Source organism: Lontra canadensis, unplaced genomic scaffold (assembly GCF_010015895.1).
Source record: "Lontra canadensis isolate GAN:19392208 unplaced genomic scaffold, GSC_riverotter_1.0 scaffold1, whole genome shotgun sequence".
Taxonomy (NCBI): domain Eukaryota; kingdom Metazoa; phylum Chordata; class Mammalia; order Carnivora; family Mustelidae; genus Lontra; species Lontra canadensis.
Genome location: NW_022630995.1, coordinates 88,987,649 through 89,004,916, shown reverse-complemented (window position 1 = coordinate 89,004,916; position 17,268 = coordinate 88,987,649). Strand labels below are relative to the sequence as shown.

General features: G+C 37.2%; 1 protein-coding gene across 2 annotated transcripts in view; it reads left to right on the top strand.

The window, feature by feature from the left end:
• Positions 1-7,640: 7,640 nt before the first annotated feature.
• The window catches only part of MYOZ2 (myozenin 2), a 37,343-nt gene continuing 27,715 nt past the window's right edge, over positions 7,641-17,268 (top strand). The window contains exons 1-2 of one of the 2 annotated variants that reach the window (XM_032858703.1): positions 7,641-7,805; positions 8,344-8,436. In XM_032858703.1, coding sequence (XP_032714594.1) covers positions 8,361-8,436 — 76 coding nt within the window. In that variant the 5' untranslated portion in view covers positions 7,641-7,805; positions 8,344-8,360. Of the gene's footprint in view, positions 7,806-8,343; positions 8,437-9,278; positions 9,352-17,268 lie in introns of those variants that run through there. The other variant, XM_032858711.1, reaches the window with a different exon arrangement.

Genomic DNA, 17,268 nt, shown 5'->3' with positions numbered 1-17,268 from the left:
TTGCCTTATAACCATTGCTGATGCTTGGAATAGAGAGCAAAGAATGGAATGAGGCCTGCTTGTAGGTCCTATCAACACACTGTGCCTATAGTTACCACCCAATCTGGTCAGATTTGTGTCTTGAGAGACAACATTCAAGTTATTATGCCCTCTTTTCTTTTGGGTGAGAGGGCTGGGGTTGAGGTAGACTTCCTTTCCCCAGCCTAAAAGTGATTTAAGTGCTTGATTAGATTGTAAGGGGAAAACAAAAAAGAGGATTCTATGGTGATTCCTGGCTTGGTCTGCAGTGTAGATAGTGATGCCAACATTCTATAGACGTCTATCTGGGGAATTCAGGATGAGGGGCTCACTTGAGAGGAAAGGGGATGAGCCTAGTTTGGGATATGTTAATGTTATGCCATTTGGAGGACATGAAAATGGGGGTTCTGATTGCAATTTGGAAAAACAGGTGAAAAGGCGGGGAGATAGGTCAGGATTAGCCATTTACGACTGTCTTAAACGTAATTTCATGAACTGACAGGGCATAGACTTACTAAGATTAATGTAGTTGGGAAGCTGCCTTGTCTGCACCTGCTCAGAACCTGGTCCCTTGCAGATTTATCTTGGTGATGTCATGCTGGAGATCCTTCTGATGGCACCACCTGGCCCTGACCCCAAACCTCACTGCACATTTCCTTTTAAACGTTGCATGTCACATACTTCTTTCCTCCTCCTGGGATTTCTCTCCAATGATCAACCATCATAGACCTACAACTACCATGAAGTGCACCACTCCAAATCTCAAATTATCAACATTCTTATTACTTCACAAATGAATACTTCTTCCTCTTTTATCTCCAAACATGTTCAAATTTCCTCTTTCAAAACATGAATGCACACACATTCACACACAAATGCAACTTGTTTTCCTTTTAGCAATTGAACTCTTTCTCCCCTTTAGTTCATGGCCAGTCCTTTCAAATAAATAGTTTCCATTTCAGCTGACACTTCCTAACCACTCATTATTGTCTTAAATCCTTTCTGTTTGGATTCTGTGACTACCACATTAAAAAGATGTCTCAATTTGCCAAAGACCGACTTCTTGCCAAATCCAATGACCTTTCTCATATGTCATACTCTGCAGAAATTAAGAGTGCCTGGAAATTCTCTTTTCTTTTGAACTTTGGTCTCCTGGTTCTTATCTAATTTCTTTAATTTTTTTTCTTATTCATTATTTTTAACTCTCTTATGCATTCAACAAACATTTACAACATTTTTCTTTTAAAATGTGTCATAGTTTAGTTAGAAAAAGTAGGTGCATTGGATTTAGGCAAACTCATAGGAAACCAGCAAATTAGTGGACACTTGGATGGTGAGCAGATTCAGAACATGGAGAGTTATTCCTATTCATTTATTAATACCATTAGGTTGTGATACACTGACAAATCATTTTCACATAAGATATCTACTTATCAAATACAACAGAACCTTCACTGTTCATTTCTGGAATATTTATTTCTTAGCAATCCCTCTTCTGATCTACACATGCTTCATTTCTGTGTATTAATACCATGGCTCAAGTCACATCCATCTTTCTTGGTTAAGGAGCCATTTTGTTTTTTTTCTGTGTGACCTTTACCATGTGATTTAACCTCTCTGCATCTCGCTGGAAAATGGGAACTAAGCTATTGTTATTGAAGATGACTTCAGATATTTTGCTTGTCATCCTTTTACATGTTTATGCTACAGGTAAATTTTGATGATAATAATAATGATGGTTATCATTTATTACACACTTAATATGAGCCAGGCATTGTGATAAGCCCCATGCCATTGACCTGCTCTATGACATTGATGCTATGGACGTCCTTAACTTATGTACAGTCAATACTGCTGATATGCAAGCCTGTGACACGTAGCTGTGAAATCCAGATTCTGTCACAAAAAAATGTGGACTATACATTCTTTAAAAAACTTCACGTTTTCTTTAATGAACTTTTATTTAATTAGGTCATGCTAAATTTGTATATAAAAGCAAGGGTACATTTTCTTGCAGGGGAGAAAACTGTCAAAGAAAATGCTTCCATAGACTGTAGGAAAAATACAGGTTGGCTAGCATCACGAAAGGAAATGTGACAAAGTTCTGGATAAATGCTGGAATTATGCAAGCAGGGGAAAAAAATGATTTGCGCGTTTGCTTTGGCAACTTATTTCTTAATATTCCTGTATATGAAACTTTCTTTCTTTCCAAGTTCCCAACCCTATTGCATGAACCGTCCTTGACAAGCTGGTCATCAGGTTCTGCTTAACTCTCCTTTTCACCCCAGTTTACCTTAAGGCTTAATTTAAGAGCCTAGAAGGAAATGTTTAAGCAAGAGGAATAAATTTGCAGAGGAAGACAGGTAAAACCCTGGGTTTGCTTATAAATGGATTATTTTGATAGAGTTGGATTTGATTCTTATTTTTGGCCCTGAAGGTGGTAAGTGTGTTTGTGTGTGTGGTACACTGGCCAGGAAAGGAAGGAGAGGTATGCAAGCAAATGGCACATGTTTCCATTTGTTTATGTTCAGCACTTTAATAACTTTAGTATTTGCACAGCTGAAGGAAAAGAAAGCACCCCGAGAATAGACACCAGGAAGAACTCTAGAAGCTTGCAAAGGAGAAAAACACGAGTTGGAAAAAAGTGACTAATGTTATAAGTAAAAAGGACCCCAGCCAAAATAAAGCGTGTGTTGGGATGCTGCACTCTAAAGGGACTTGACAAGGAACACGTTGAAATAATTATTCTGATGGTTCTCAACTCTGCTTCTTTATTTTTGTTACAAAGATATCAATGCAGAGATATTTAGAGATTGAGAAGATACATATTTCTGCATAGTATAGTGAAAATACAAAAGTCTTGGGGCACCTGGGTGGCTCAGTGGGTTAAAGCCTCTGCCTTTGGCTCAGGTCATGATCCCAGGGTCCTGGGATCAAGCCCCACATTGGGCTCTCTGCTCAGCAGGGAGTCTGCTTCCTCCTCTCTCTCTGCCTGTCTCTCTGCCTACTTGTGATCTCCGTCTGTCAAATAAATAAATAAAATCTTTAAAAAAAAATACAAAAGTCTTTGGATCAGACAAACCAAATGGTTAATTCCATCTCTATAATTTACAAAGATGATGATGCGTGCGGGTTTTACTTTCTCAGAAGGTCAGTCTCCTCCTCTGTAATGTAAGAGCAAGACTAAAAAAGTATGATGAAGTTAAAAGTTGCTTTATTTTTTAAGAAAACGCTCTTTGTCTACCTTAGACATTATGTTTTTGCTGTTTCATATGGTTTTACTTCTTCCTCTCTCTTCCACTTACTTTAGCTTTTAGACCACACACACTGCATATATGTGTTCACATGATGCTGTTTAGTACATATGATACACACATTTGGGGGACTTGATTTCTCCTTCCAGATTAAGGTGAAACATTTCATCCTCGATTTATAGGCAAAGCGGGTTACGAAAGTGTAGACTGATGTGTGACCAACAGCCCTGCCTGGCAAACATGAACTACGAGGTGGCTGTAACAGTTCCTCTCACCCCTGCAGGTGCCCTGAGGCCTTTGCTTTGGTGAGATCAGTTGCAAACTCACCAATTTGTCTGCTACTGTCTCACTTTGGCCAGTGGGATGGTCAGCAAACACTGCTTGTAACTACTCTGGCCTTGTCTGGGTAATGAGATTGATTTTAAGCTGGGCCTTCCTAGACGTAGAACAATAAGAACCACGGAAGACATGGCAAGCCAATTAGCCATAAGGAGAATGGATAGGCCTTTCACACACACCAAAATCCACGAGTCCTTAGACAGCCTCACCGATTGTAAGCTTTTACACCTTTGTTATCCTTTCTCTTCTCCCAGGGTTAGCACCATATGTGACACCTGAAGGTGGTAAACAACTGATCATCTTAACAGGTTTGTCATTTAACATTAGCCTGGGAGCTTCCCTGTTTGGGTGGTGTGTGCATCTTTCCAGAACTGAGCCTCAATAATGGTGATATGTTGTCTGCCCATCTAGTAGACAGCCAGTTCCCACATCCTGGGCACCCCCATCCCCCGGATCCTGCCCTAATCTCTAACTGCCCACAGTCACCTAATATAGACAGCAAATGGGACAAGGAGAAACACAGAATTTAAAAACAAGTGCTTAGTCAGAGGAAGATCAATGTAGACCTTGTTTGCCACTTGGCTAAAGGGCTCATATTTACTACACTGGCTAAATAAGGTTAACTTTCATGGTCTTCATGGTGTGGATTTTTTCACCTTATTTAATCTCTTTTTTTTCCTGTAGCAAGTGGTGAAAGGAGTTGGAAACACACTGTGGCAGCCCCAGCAATGAAAATGGTTTGGTTACAGGGACACTGACAAGTTCTGCCATAAGCTTCTTCCTCACTAGCCTCCCAAGGCACTGAGTTCTACCATTAGAATCCCATTATTTTGTCTGCAAGAAAAGATCTCATCTTTCATTGTTAGCACCATTTCATTTAAAATGCTTAGGGTGAGGACGCCTGGGTGTTTCAGTCAGTTAAGCCTCTGCCTTCGGCTCCGGTCATGATCCTGGGGTTCTGGGATTGAGTCCCGCATAGGGCTCCTCGTTCATCAGGGAGCCTGCTTCTCCCTCTTCCTGCCATTCCTTTTCTGGTACAGAGTGTGTGTGTGTGTGGTGGGGGTGGAGCTGTCCTGGGTCTTGGGGATGGGAGAGGGGGTGCTGAGGACAAAGGAAGACTGCAATATGATAAATGTAAAGGAAGTTTCATCTAGAGCGAGACCTCTGTGCAGATGAAATAGAAATATATTAACTGTGACTCGATTTAAAATTTAAATGCATTGCCTTTCAGAATGGACCATCTGAAAATACTTCGTAAAAACGAGTAATGTTCTTTTCTAAAATTTAGCCTTGTCATGGGGCACACGGATACATACACTGCCTGAAAGCTACAATACCAATGATTTGTTCTTTCTTCTTTTCAGAACAAACAATAACTCAGAAACCAGAAAATAACCAAAGATACATATGAATGAGCTTAAAAAATAAGGCAAACAATTTTAAGTATAACTGAAAAACAAAAACAAGGTGTCATATTCTTTAAAACTTTTCCTATTATTTAAAATATCTCCTTTCATTTCAGGGACTCCTGGGTGGCACAGTTGGTTACACGTCTGACTCTAGGTTTCAGCTCAGGTTGTGATCTCAGGGTCATGAGCGCAAGCCCTGAATCAAGCCCTGCATCAGGCTCCACTGTCAGTGTGGAGTCTGCGTGGGTTTCTCTCTCCTTCCCCCCACCCCCCTCAAATAAATAAATTAATTAAAAAATATATCTCTTCAAAAATTTTTAAAAATAATAAAAAATTTTAAAAATCTACTTTCATTTTAGAAATCAAAGTTAACTTAACAATTATTATCTGCTGAGGACTCCAGTTCAGACTGTAGAACTACATAACACAAAACTGGAAACATATGAAGGTTATACATAGGAAAACTGGGATTTTCTGAATATATTTTTATTTTTTCCTGTATAATGCAGTTGATTGTTCTAATGCTTTCATATTGCAGGAATAATAACAGTAAATGAAAAAATTAACATTCATTAAGCTTTTATTAAATATCAGAAATTTCTAAAATTGTTACATGTAAAATGTCCATGACATGATGTGGTAGAAACTATAATCTCCATTTTACAGGTAAGAAAACTAAAGTTCAGGAGACTTAACTAAGAGCATACTGCAGTAAATGCTAGAGCCAGGAATTTAAGAGTAATTGAAGAATCTTAGGAGGATATTTAAATTCATTTGACTTTGGTAAAATGGTTTCTCAATGGTACCTAATTCATATCTTAATGCAAACAATAGCTTAGAAGCAATTGTAATAGTTTAGCTTAAACCCACTACTACCTTGAACCATGATCAGGCAGTCCTATGATCAGACACCAAAAGTATAACCTACTTTGATCTCATTCAAAACAATTTCTCCCATAAGTGGCTATCATCTTCTCTTATTAAAGTTATTCTTCATTTATTAGAATCCTATTTTTCCCCTATGTGTTTGACATAAAAGGAAGAGAATTCCAAAATCTTACCAAACCTTCAATGCATTCCACAATTAATCTCCAACCCACTCACTTATTCACTTGTTCAATGACTATTGAGTGCCCACCACATACTAGTCACAATTCTTGATGCCCAAGCCTTTATGGAGTTCCTTGTATTTTGGTAGGAAAAAGAGACACTAGATAGATAAAATAATATCGATATATTCTTGTGTCAAAATCTGGGAGCTGTCACACAGTAACCATTTATCTCCTTTGTCATTAAGTTTACCTCTGAATTTTAGCTGGGTGCACAGCCACACAGAATAAAATCTACATTTCCTGACCTCTCTTAAGCTCTGTATGGCTATTCGACTAAGTTCTGGACAAAGGGATATAAGCAAAAGATATCTGAACAATGTCAGAACATCTTCTGAAGAAAAGACAGTGTGCCTTTCTCATTACTTTTTCCTTTTTCTGCTAACTAAAATATGAATGTGCTGGCTAAAGCTGGAGTAGCCATGTAGGCCCAACGGGACCGCATTTTAGGGATAATGGAGCAAAAAATTAGAAGGTAATTGAGCCCCTGATGATTATGTCAATCACACTAATCCTAGATTATTTACCTCTGGACTAAGTTTATATGTGGGAAAAACAAACTTCTGTCTTTTTAAAATTTCTGTTTTGGGGTTTTTCTTCCTTCCATTTGACTTTAATCTTAATGAAAAATATAAATAAAAATGAAGCAAAATTAGGGACCAGACAGACAATGGCACCATGTGATATTTTAGACAAGGTGACTGGGGAAGTGCTTTAAAAGGAATCAGTAGTTGAGTGGAGTCTTGATTACATGAAAGAGTGAGCCAAATGGGTAGAAGAAGAGCATGTTACAGCAAGCAGGAAATAGTAAAAGCAAAAGCCCAGAAATGAGAACATACTTCCTCAGTGTTCAAAGACCAGCAAGGAAGCCAACAAGGCCCACCATCCAAACCTATTATTCTGTCATTCTCCCAAACAAGAATCCTTGACTTCAGACCTTGCAAAGATTAGTCAACTTTGTAGGCACTGTTCTTTATAGGGTCTCTTCAAAAAGTATGACCCAGTTATGAGTCTAAGCTTTTACTCAAATAGCTTCATGGCTCAATCTTTAACACCATTTCCAAGTGTTTCCCCACTTTGCCATTCAAATATTACCCATTTTTCTGAATCTAGCATAAGTTCTCTCACTCCCACCCAAGAAATGGTTCCACCCATCCACTCCACATTGCTTTCTTCATTCTTGAAACTCTGTAGATATTCCTCATACTTTCTTTTCAATGGTCAATGACCTATCATTCTGGTCTAATTCATGTATGTCTCTTGCCACCTCAATAAGATGTAGCATAAGATCCACATCTTAAAAAGTTTTAAAAATCCCTTTTGGCTACCATCTCCTCAAAGAGAAGGTGCTCCATAAAAACTTTCTGTATGTTCATTCAACCATCTCGCAAACTACAAACACAATGGAGAGAACCTAATCTTTCTCTGTTCCTCCCTTTCGCCAGGAAGATATGAGTAGCTGAAGTATTTGGTGCTATATATAGTCAGTTGATGTCAGCTGGATGCCAGTCTCTTCAGAAAGGCTCAGTCCCTAGTTTGAGTCAGAGCTAGGGACCATGCCGTCCCAGGCTCAGGGATAAAAACCATCGGGCCCCAGTGCCATCCATATTCCATCTCCACTCTTCCCTCTACAAATTGGGACTCATCCCTGCTGAAAAGCACGGTCTAAGAGCAAGGTGAGTATATTGTTTCCTAAAATGTTTTATTAGTCAGTTGTCCGGGGAGGTTCAGAGTTATGACTCATAAATGGGCATTCTTGCTTTAAAGGACAGCTGTTGATGCTAATATTAAAATGTCACCGCCAAAGAGTTCTGGTTTAATCTAGTGTGCTTTCTTCATTCTTACAGTTTACTAGAACTGATGTACCGTGATGCTGATACAAATGAAGGCCAACAAGGAAACAAAGACAGATTAAAATACACTGTGGAAAAGAAAGAGGGAGGGGACAGGAGGCAGTCTTTCATTGTTTCTCATTGCCTGGTGACCATTGTACAAGTGTATAGATAAGACTGGGCCTGAAACTCTGGGTATTATCTTCTGTTCACTGTGACACTGCCTGTCAATGAATAACATGCTCTGTCACCAGATAGAGAATGCATATTAAAGTCACTCAGTAGAAAGCAATAATAAATGCTCTCTTTCAAAAGGATGATTATAAAACACTCCAAATGAGTTCTTCACATTGCCTCAATAACATTCCTTTATTTTCTACAGGGAACAAAAAAAAAAACATGCTTTCACATAATACCATGGTGAAGCAGAGAAAACAGCAAGCATCAGCCATCATGAAGGAAATCCATGGAAATGGTATCAATAAAAATCCTTTTTTAGCATTACTATAACTCAGCATTAACAAAGATCCTTCCTGATGTTATTTTATATTCTATAGTTTACTTCCTTAAATTCTTGCTATTCTGTCATAACAAACCTGGAGCTCTAAGGGTGTAGAAAAGCCTATGGTAACTAATCCTTTTGTAGTCATCCTTTCTCATCTGAAAGCTATTTTCAGATGAACAACTGCTCTAAAGGAATGAAGCAATCAGACAGCTGATGTACATTCTGCTTGGCTTGCCTTTCACATTCACATTATAAGTTAATATCACTCTCGATTCCTTTTTGGGACACGTCTCATACTTGTCTTCATGGTCCAACCCACATGGCATATCTTGATTTCTTTTACCTTATAGTACATAAACATTAAATTATATTCTATCATCCTTTTTGTACAAAAGCTGTTATGTTGGAATTCATATTGTGAATTTCTTTAACCCTGAAACAAGTCTTCATATTTAATAATTGGCTTACTAAGATATTTGCAGTAGAAATCTACTTTTATTTATAATCTCTAGGGAAATATAAAGTTTATGTAGTCTCAAAGCATATGACTCAAAAAAATTAATATAAATTAGGTCCAAGCAGATATTCCACTCTCCTTTTCCTTAAGTTCTAGCAAATAACTCTAAAAAGCAATGCTTTATAAACTGCATATGATTGTTATAAAGGAAAATCAACTTTATGAGCAAAGGATAGCATCAACTTTAAAAGTAAATGGGTAGAATATCTAGATGCTTTTAAGGGCTGATTTGAGCCATTCCAGATATATTTGTGGAATTTTCAGAATGCCTCCTTATTTCCCCTCCATTGACAAGGAATGTAGCCTTTCACCTGAACACTATTGAGACCTAGAGGCATGAGATCTGGTGGGGGCAGCCAGGAACAGGGGTAAGTATAGTGTTTTCATATTTCACCTTCCATAAAGCACACTGCATAGAATCAATCAAAGATTGTTTTAGATATGCCCCATACAATGTAGTTATATCTAAAGAGTCCTGTTAAGTTTCGTTTTCTATTTTCTGCAATATAAAATTAGCATACTGGATTCAATTTAGTTTCCTTGTTTTATCACGATGTCAGACTAGCCCAGAATAAAGAGAGAATAATTCTGATCAGATTCTAGAACTAAACTTGTACCTGTTCAAAGTTAAAAAATTCACACTTCTCTTAAATGTTTGTGCTTCTCTGTAGTTCCTGCATCAGGTAGTTTGCTTGAAATTGTTTTTATAGTTTTCCTGATCAACAAGGAAAAACTAGATGAACACTTGAGTTTGAGAATAAATTATTTACCTTAAAACTGGGCTTAAGTTATTTTCTAATTGCATTCTAATCATTAATCAATTGATCCATTTAATGTATTCCCAGTTTAAATCATGTGTTGGATTCTACTCTATGTTAGCCCTGACATAGACCTACAAGGGTAAGAATATCTTTTTCTTTTTCTTATAACATAACTTTTGTGTTTATGAAATATAAAGAAAAAATACAATTCTATCTCAAAGGGGAAAAACTCTCCAAACTATTATCTTACTACCAGTAGGTCCTGGCCATGTAAAGTCTGCTGAAGCCTCCCTCCCAAGTCACGGGTAGATTTCCAACCCCTTTAAGTGGAGTCACATGCTCTGCCTGTGTTTGGAGGTCAAGTATCCCGATAATGCAGGATGATCGCAGACTTTCTTAACTCATCTCAGATAAAATAGCTGTAGTACTTTATGAAACTGCTTAAATAATTTCCCTCTCTTTTCTACTCTGACATCTTATATGGAATTTTACTACTTGGATATGACATGTTGTCTAGAATTGTCGGGAATTGTCGTAGATGCAGAGATGAGACAGACTGCAAAAATACCTTTGCGGGAATAATCTTCCAAACTTTCAAATATTACACAGCAGAAAAAATCTGGATAATTTAAGATACAGCATGCAACCCTTTCGATCTTAATTATAACACTTAGTAAATCAAACATGAGTTGGATTTTCCTTTATAAAACTGAACAGAGAAGGATGTTTCCCAAGCCCTTCTCTCACCTCCTCTCCTTGTGCATCAGGATCTTTTTTCTTTAGTATGTTGTAACTCCTTTATTTCTTATATCACTTTTCAAAAATGTTTAACCTGGGGGAAGAATGAAACACGACAATGAGCTGACTAAATGTATTGTCTTTTTACATGAACTGCAAGTTCACTCCAATTCTTACCGTATAGGAGACACACTAATAGCTGGTGAACCTCTGAGATCAATTGGTAGGAAAATGTAAGAATCAAAAAAGGAGAGTTTTACATCAGAGCACTCATTCCATCTGAAGGAGACATAACTGCAAAGATTTAATGAAAAATCCTACCCATCTAGACTAAAATACACAAAACTGGATAGAATGAGTAAAAATGCAGATAACTTCCAGCCTCTACTAACTATACCTCAAATTGTTACTCATTATGGATCCATTATGTTTGTCATGTCAGATTATGTCCCAGCAGCAAATATACCACACTCCCAACAAATAATAAATAGAAAGTATCCCCTGACACTAAGGCTCTATACTTCCATATCGTTATGTCATTATATCATGATCATCATGATGCTCAGCCTCAATTTTAGAAGCAGTAGAGCTGATGGTAGTAGCTGTCTTGTGTTACTGCTGTGAAACAAAACTTCTGGGGTTTATACAGAAGTAAGAGAACCATGTTGCTGCCATCTAACAAGTGCTATTCTAAAAGAAAGGCAAAAATACACAAATATTTTGCTATTATCCATGCATGAATTAGTTGTGGGGGCAAGAATAGTTGGCTTATCAAAGTTTCATGCCCACCAGCTCTGTGCCATTTACTCCTAATTAGTACATATTCTCTGCTATTAATCCTGTTCCTCTCTCACTCAGTAACTCTTTCAGACTTGAATACTGGAGGAGGAGGGAGAGAGATAGGAAGCATCAAATGATAGGGAGTGATATGTTGACAGAAAAAGGAGGGGGCGTAAGATTAGAAGGAGGCGATGCTCTCTAGAGCAACTGGCATCTGTCCAGAAGTGGTGGGAAGAAACCAGGGAGGGAAATGAATTATGAGACACTATGGACCTGGAGAAACAATCTGGGGGTTTCAGAGGGGAGGTGGGTGAGGGGAAGGGATAACAGGGTGACAGGTATTGAGGAGGGCACGTGCGGTGATGAGCACTGGGTGGTATACTTAACTATTGAATCACTGAACACTGCATCAAGGACTAATGATGTACTATACAATGGCTAACAGAACATAACAATAATAAAATAAAGAAGTAGTGGGGAAAAGGAATTGGAATGAAAATACCTACAAGAAGAACTGGGCATATGTTGTCCCCGGGGCTTACACACAGATATAATTGACAGTTTAGAAGAACTTCAGGAACAGAGAAGACCACAGTGCCTCGGAAGGCTGCTTCAGTCACCCTACAGTTTTTTTGCTGAGGCTCTGTGAGGGCTGTTTTGGTATGTTTTTTGTTTATGTTTTTAATTTTTCCCTGCATGACTGGTGAACAGCTTTTCCCAGCACACAGAAGAGGACTGAGCAGCCTGTTTTTGTGACTTCAGGAAAAGAGTTTAGCTTTGTGGTCTGAAAACAGGAAGCCTGGGTTCTAAATGGAGTGCTGTTGTTGATATGGTACCAGGAGCCCTGGGTTCCAGACCAGACATCAGATGCCTCATCTGAACATGAGGAGGTTCGATCTGCTGATACATTTAATTCTAACATTCCATGATTCTGATTTACTGAGCTGTGTGCGGTAGTCAAACATCAGCATATTTGAGTTTCTCCAATAACAAAGACACTGATAATATTGACTTAAATTTCAAGGGTATTTTGAAAAGTATAGAGTATAAAATCTAGAAATTCAGATGGAAGATTTGTGAAGACCCCTTTTGCTTTTCCTGCATCAGCATATCTTAAACTATAATTTTAAAATCAAGCTATCAATGTTAAAATTAGGATTCTGAGAAGGTCTTAAATACCACAGATCCAATATGGAAAGTTGGGGGAGAAAAAAATCTTAACCAAATGCTTCAGTGTACAAGTTTATTAGTTTTCCTTGGTTTAACTTTTCATATTAGTGTTCCATAAACCCCCCCAAAAAGTGTGGGTTTTTTTTGGAAATTGGTATGCAGTAACATCTTGTGAATTCAGAGATTTTCTGAGCATGCCATAGGTTTCTAAACTTCTAATGAGGTCCTTCAGAAAAGTAGCAGCAGAGAGGTAGGCTAAATTCTAGTTACTACCCAAGTAGAAATCACAGTATTTAAGTCTAACCATACTATTCTATCATCCTTGTTTCTTTGTTGTCTTTTTCACTCTAATAGGTTGTACATGTGCATTTCATAAACAGTACTAGATGATTGTGTAATTCAAATTGTGTAATTCAATATACTGGTAATCTCATTTTCTTAAATTTTTATAAAATTACAGTTATTAAATGATAATATTTTAATAGTAAGTTTTTGAAAACTTTATAAAATATCTGTAGAATTCAAATCAAGGCAAAGAGATATAAAATGGGAAGTTAAAGAATCTCAGATGGATTTCAAAATCAATTTCTTAATGCAAAGAAAATTATTAATGGCCTTATTATCAATTGTAGTCTTTCCAGGTATTATTAAAAAATCACAGTCTGGACTATTATCTTTCATGTAATATGTATATATGTATGTTACATTTTGAAATAAAGCATATTTTATGCACTATTATTCAATCCATTTAGGCCAACTATCTGCAAACAAGCAGGAGACCTGCGCAAGTACAGAGAAAATCGTTGGCCTCAAGCTTCTAAGGAAATCGATAGGACCACCTTAGAGCAAGTCAGTTTCAGTTAACTCTCCTCAAGTGGTTTTGCCCATTTTACCAGAATTGTAGCTGCCAGAGAATCATGGGGAAAGAGATTTTTTTTAAAGATCTTTTGTCTTACTACAATTATGTGTAAATGAGTATCTTTACAAACTATGAATTAGATTCACTGATCTAAATAAATATGTAGATTTTAGTAGGATCAAAATTTCCCATGAAATGTGTAGAACTACCTGTGCACTCATAAATCATTTGACCAAGTTTCAGAACTTTAATGTATGAAATAAATGTGAAAAAAATAATGTTTCCTTTTGGAGCAACTTAAGTCCAATAGTTGTTCATAAGACTATGCAAAATGTAAGCTTTGAAAAAGGAACTGATCACATTTTTGAAGATCACAGATTGTCTCAGTAAAATGTAATTTTCCATTTGGTTTCTAATACTCATAAAAATGGGACTCCACAATATGAAAGGTAGAGGGAAAGTATACTCAAAAATCAATATTTGAACTTTTTAATATAAGATTTTAAATCTTAGTTTAACTATAAAAGTATTGTACAGTTGAGGATACTATTGAGGAAGAATATTGGTTAACAATTATTTAATATTTCTAGTAGATTAAAAATTGTGGGATTTTTGGTAGAAATTAATCTGGTTATGGCCATCATGACCCTTAGATTATATGTCTGTATCAATTTATAATTACATATTCAACTGTTCATAAAAAATCATTGATTCTTGAAATAGTAGCAAAATATATATCAAGTCCTATAAAATCTTTAAAGAACAAAGGGAAAATTCTGGATTACTTTAAGTGACATCACTAGAAATATTATTTTCAATAGATGATCTAATGCCACAAAAAAACCTTCTAATCCATCAAGGCAAGGATATGTATCCTGAATAAGTTATATCATTTATCAGGCATCCAGTTTAAAAACACTGTTGAGAACCGACAGAGGGGTTTGCAATAAAGGGCAGGGAACAGCTGAACTTGGATTCTATGTGCTCATTTGACAGTGTCTACACTCTGAAAGTTTAAGTAATGAAAGTATTCTTAACATTAGATCCCCCTCACAGATGGTCTGGAACTCCTGTTCCAGTTATAAATTGAACTATTGGAAGGGAAGGGAAGAAAACCTTAGAGAATTTAGATATTTCTTCGCTGTTTGTTTATGCAAAATAGGTTTACTTAACATATTCCTGTGTCTAGTACCTTGCTAGTAAACAGTGGGTTCTTTGGGGTGGGGGAATGCCTTGGTTTCTAGAGTTTGCCAATTTCTATGGAATAAATACACCCACCACAGCTGATTTCAAGCTACCATCAAAAAGGTACTGAATGGAGATTCAGGAAAATATATACAGTAATACATTATACAGTATTTCCACCATACACATACAAACAGATATAAATAACATCAGGATCATAGATAATAGCAAAATGCAGTAAAAAGACTTGAAAGTGATATTTTTTGAGTATTTATTGCTTTGTTTTTAAATACTTTATCTAATTATTAAACTTAAATAATTTTAATTAGGACTATGTTTACTGAAGTTAACTACTGGCTCGCAGAATTCTTGAAAATTTATCAGTTGACTCTTGTGAGCTAGTAGAAGATTGCTCTAGTGCTGACTTATCATCTAGTATCTCTGGCCCCAGAGATTCTGAATTCTGTCAGATGGCCACTCAAAGCTAGTTAACTCACTGTCTATCACAGAGCAGGAGGGAGAAAATGTAGGCTCAGAGGAAGTGGAATGGAGTATGAAGAATAAGAAAAGAGGTTGAGTGTCCATTATTTTATGCACCCTCTATTTTTTCCTTTTTGTCTCTCACTTCTTCTCTCTCATGATACAAATTTACTAATAATAACAGATTGCACCAGCTGATTATTTCTTGGTATCCCTGACATTGAGGATAAGTTCCTTATGGCTCTCACTGAACATCTATTCCTTGAAGCAACTTGAGTGATGGGTTCTAGTGCTTTGCTTAAAAGGATGAATGTTTCTTATGAAACCTGATGAGTCTGTGACCAACCGTATATCTATTTTGTTATAGTTCTTCTCTCTGCTCTCTTTCCTCTTTGAGGCCCCCACTTCCAGGCTTTTAAGCTGGTCTTCTTCACTCTTCCTTACGACTCTAATCTTAATATACTTTTTCGACCTACATCAGTAACATGAAGATCTGGAGAGAATAACTGTATCTGCATGCTTTTAGTTGAATACAAGAGAAAGTCAGAAGCCAACTAGCTTAAGCAATAAAGGGAATTTATGACTCATACATCTGAAAATTCAGAGCTTCATCTAGCCACTCAAGTATGCCACCAAGGATTCTCTGGTTTCTCTGTCTCTGTTTTGACTTCCTTGGGGTAAGCTTCACCCCAAGCCTGGCTGTATCATTCTACCAAGTACCTGCCAACAGTTTCCTGGGCAGTATACTTCCAGGCTTACATGCATCAGTGTAAAGAAAACATCTTTGGCACAACATTCACAGAGAAAAGTCCTGATAGTCACTCTCATTGACTTGGATCAGGTCTCGTACTTGTTTCTGAATCAATCACAAAGCAGATCAACTCTGGTCAAACACACCCCAGAAGACTACTATAAATCACACAGAGAAGCGGGATGGAATCTACTTAAGTCATGTGGTTATTTCAGAAACTTTGGTGGAATCAGCGAATATCAGGAGGCTATTAGGAAGAGGGCCATGAGATAAAAACATTTTCTCAAACATGTTTGGTGTCACAGAATTAAACTTATGCTATAGCTTGAAATTTAGAAGATAGAAAAATTAATAATATGCTATTCCTTTTTCTAACCCTCTTTTCATTTAACTATTTGTAATGACTCAAACCAGTAACAGAAATGGGGAGGAATAAAAAAGTTGCATTTCTGTTGTGGTTTGTTTATGGAAAAACTCTGTAGCATTAATTATAAGGAGAAAGATTCCATAACTTTGAAGATTATCATCTCTGCATTTTCTAGTGGCTGCCTGTTTTGGGGCATTTTTCATTTCCTGAAAATGTCTCATTAGAAAAGTTTTTCAGGAAAAACATAAATGTGTTTAAATACATTATTTGTAGTATATTATGTTATATAGAATATATATTTCTAGAAAAATTCAATGGGAAAAAATCTGCAGTTTTGATTTTGTGTGTGTTACTATTTCATGTTCTCTCTCATTGCTGACTGAATTGTTTTCATAAGCATTTAAAGGAGATTCCCCCTTCCCATAACTGCACAAAGTCTAAGCAATACTGTTTCTTCTATCTTTTGTATCTAAAAGGAACTTGCTATTTTTATTACAGAATCAAAAAGTTGGGCACCTGGGTGGCCCAGTTGGTTAAGCCACTTCCTTTGGCTCAGGTTATGATCCTGGGACCCTGGGATTGAGCCCCACGTGGGGCTTCTGTCAGTGGGGAGTTTGCTTCTCTCCTTCTCTCTCTTATTCTTTTTTTTTTTTTTTTTTTTTTTAATATTTTATTTATTTATTTGATGGAGAGAGATCACAAGTAGGCAGAGAGGCAGGCAGAGAGAGAGGGGGAAGCAGGCTCCCTGCTGAGCAGAGAGCCCGATGTGGGGCTCGATCCCAGGACCCTGGGATCATGACCTGAGCCGAAAGCAGAGGCTTTAACCCACTGAGCCACCCAGGCGCCCCCTCTCTCTTATTCTCTCTCTCAAATAAACAAATACAATCTTTTTAAAAAAGGATCAAAAAGTTGAAAGAGCCCATCCTGTAACTCTCTCCAGAATACTGAGGTATATATTCATAGATATGTTGAAAATAACCTAGCTTCTCCTTCCATGTTCCAAGAACACAGTAAAAAAGTTTCCAAACATTTGCAGATAAACGGAGGTGAATATTCCCTGTAGAACTCAGCAGGGTTGGCAAGCAAATCCCAGGCAACTGTTATAAAACACCCTCATTTACTTTGCTCTCTTCCTCCAATCCTTTTTCACAGGTAATCTCTGCCTCCCTGGGGATTGTGAAGCATATAAAGCAT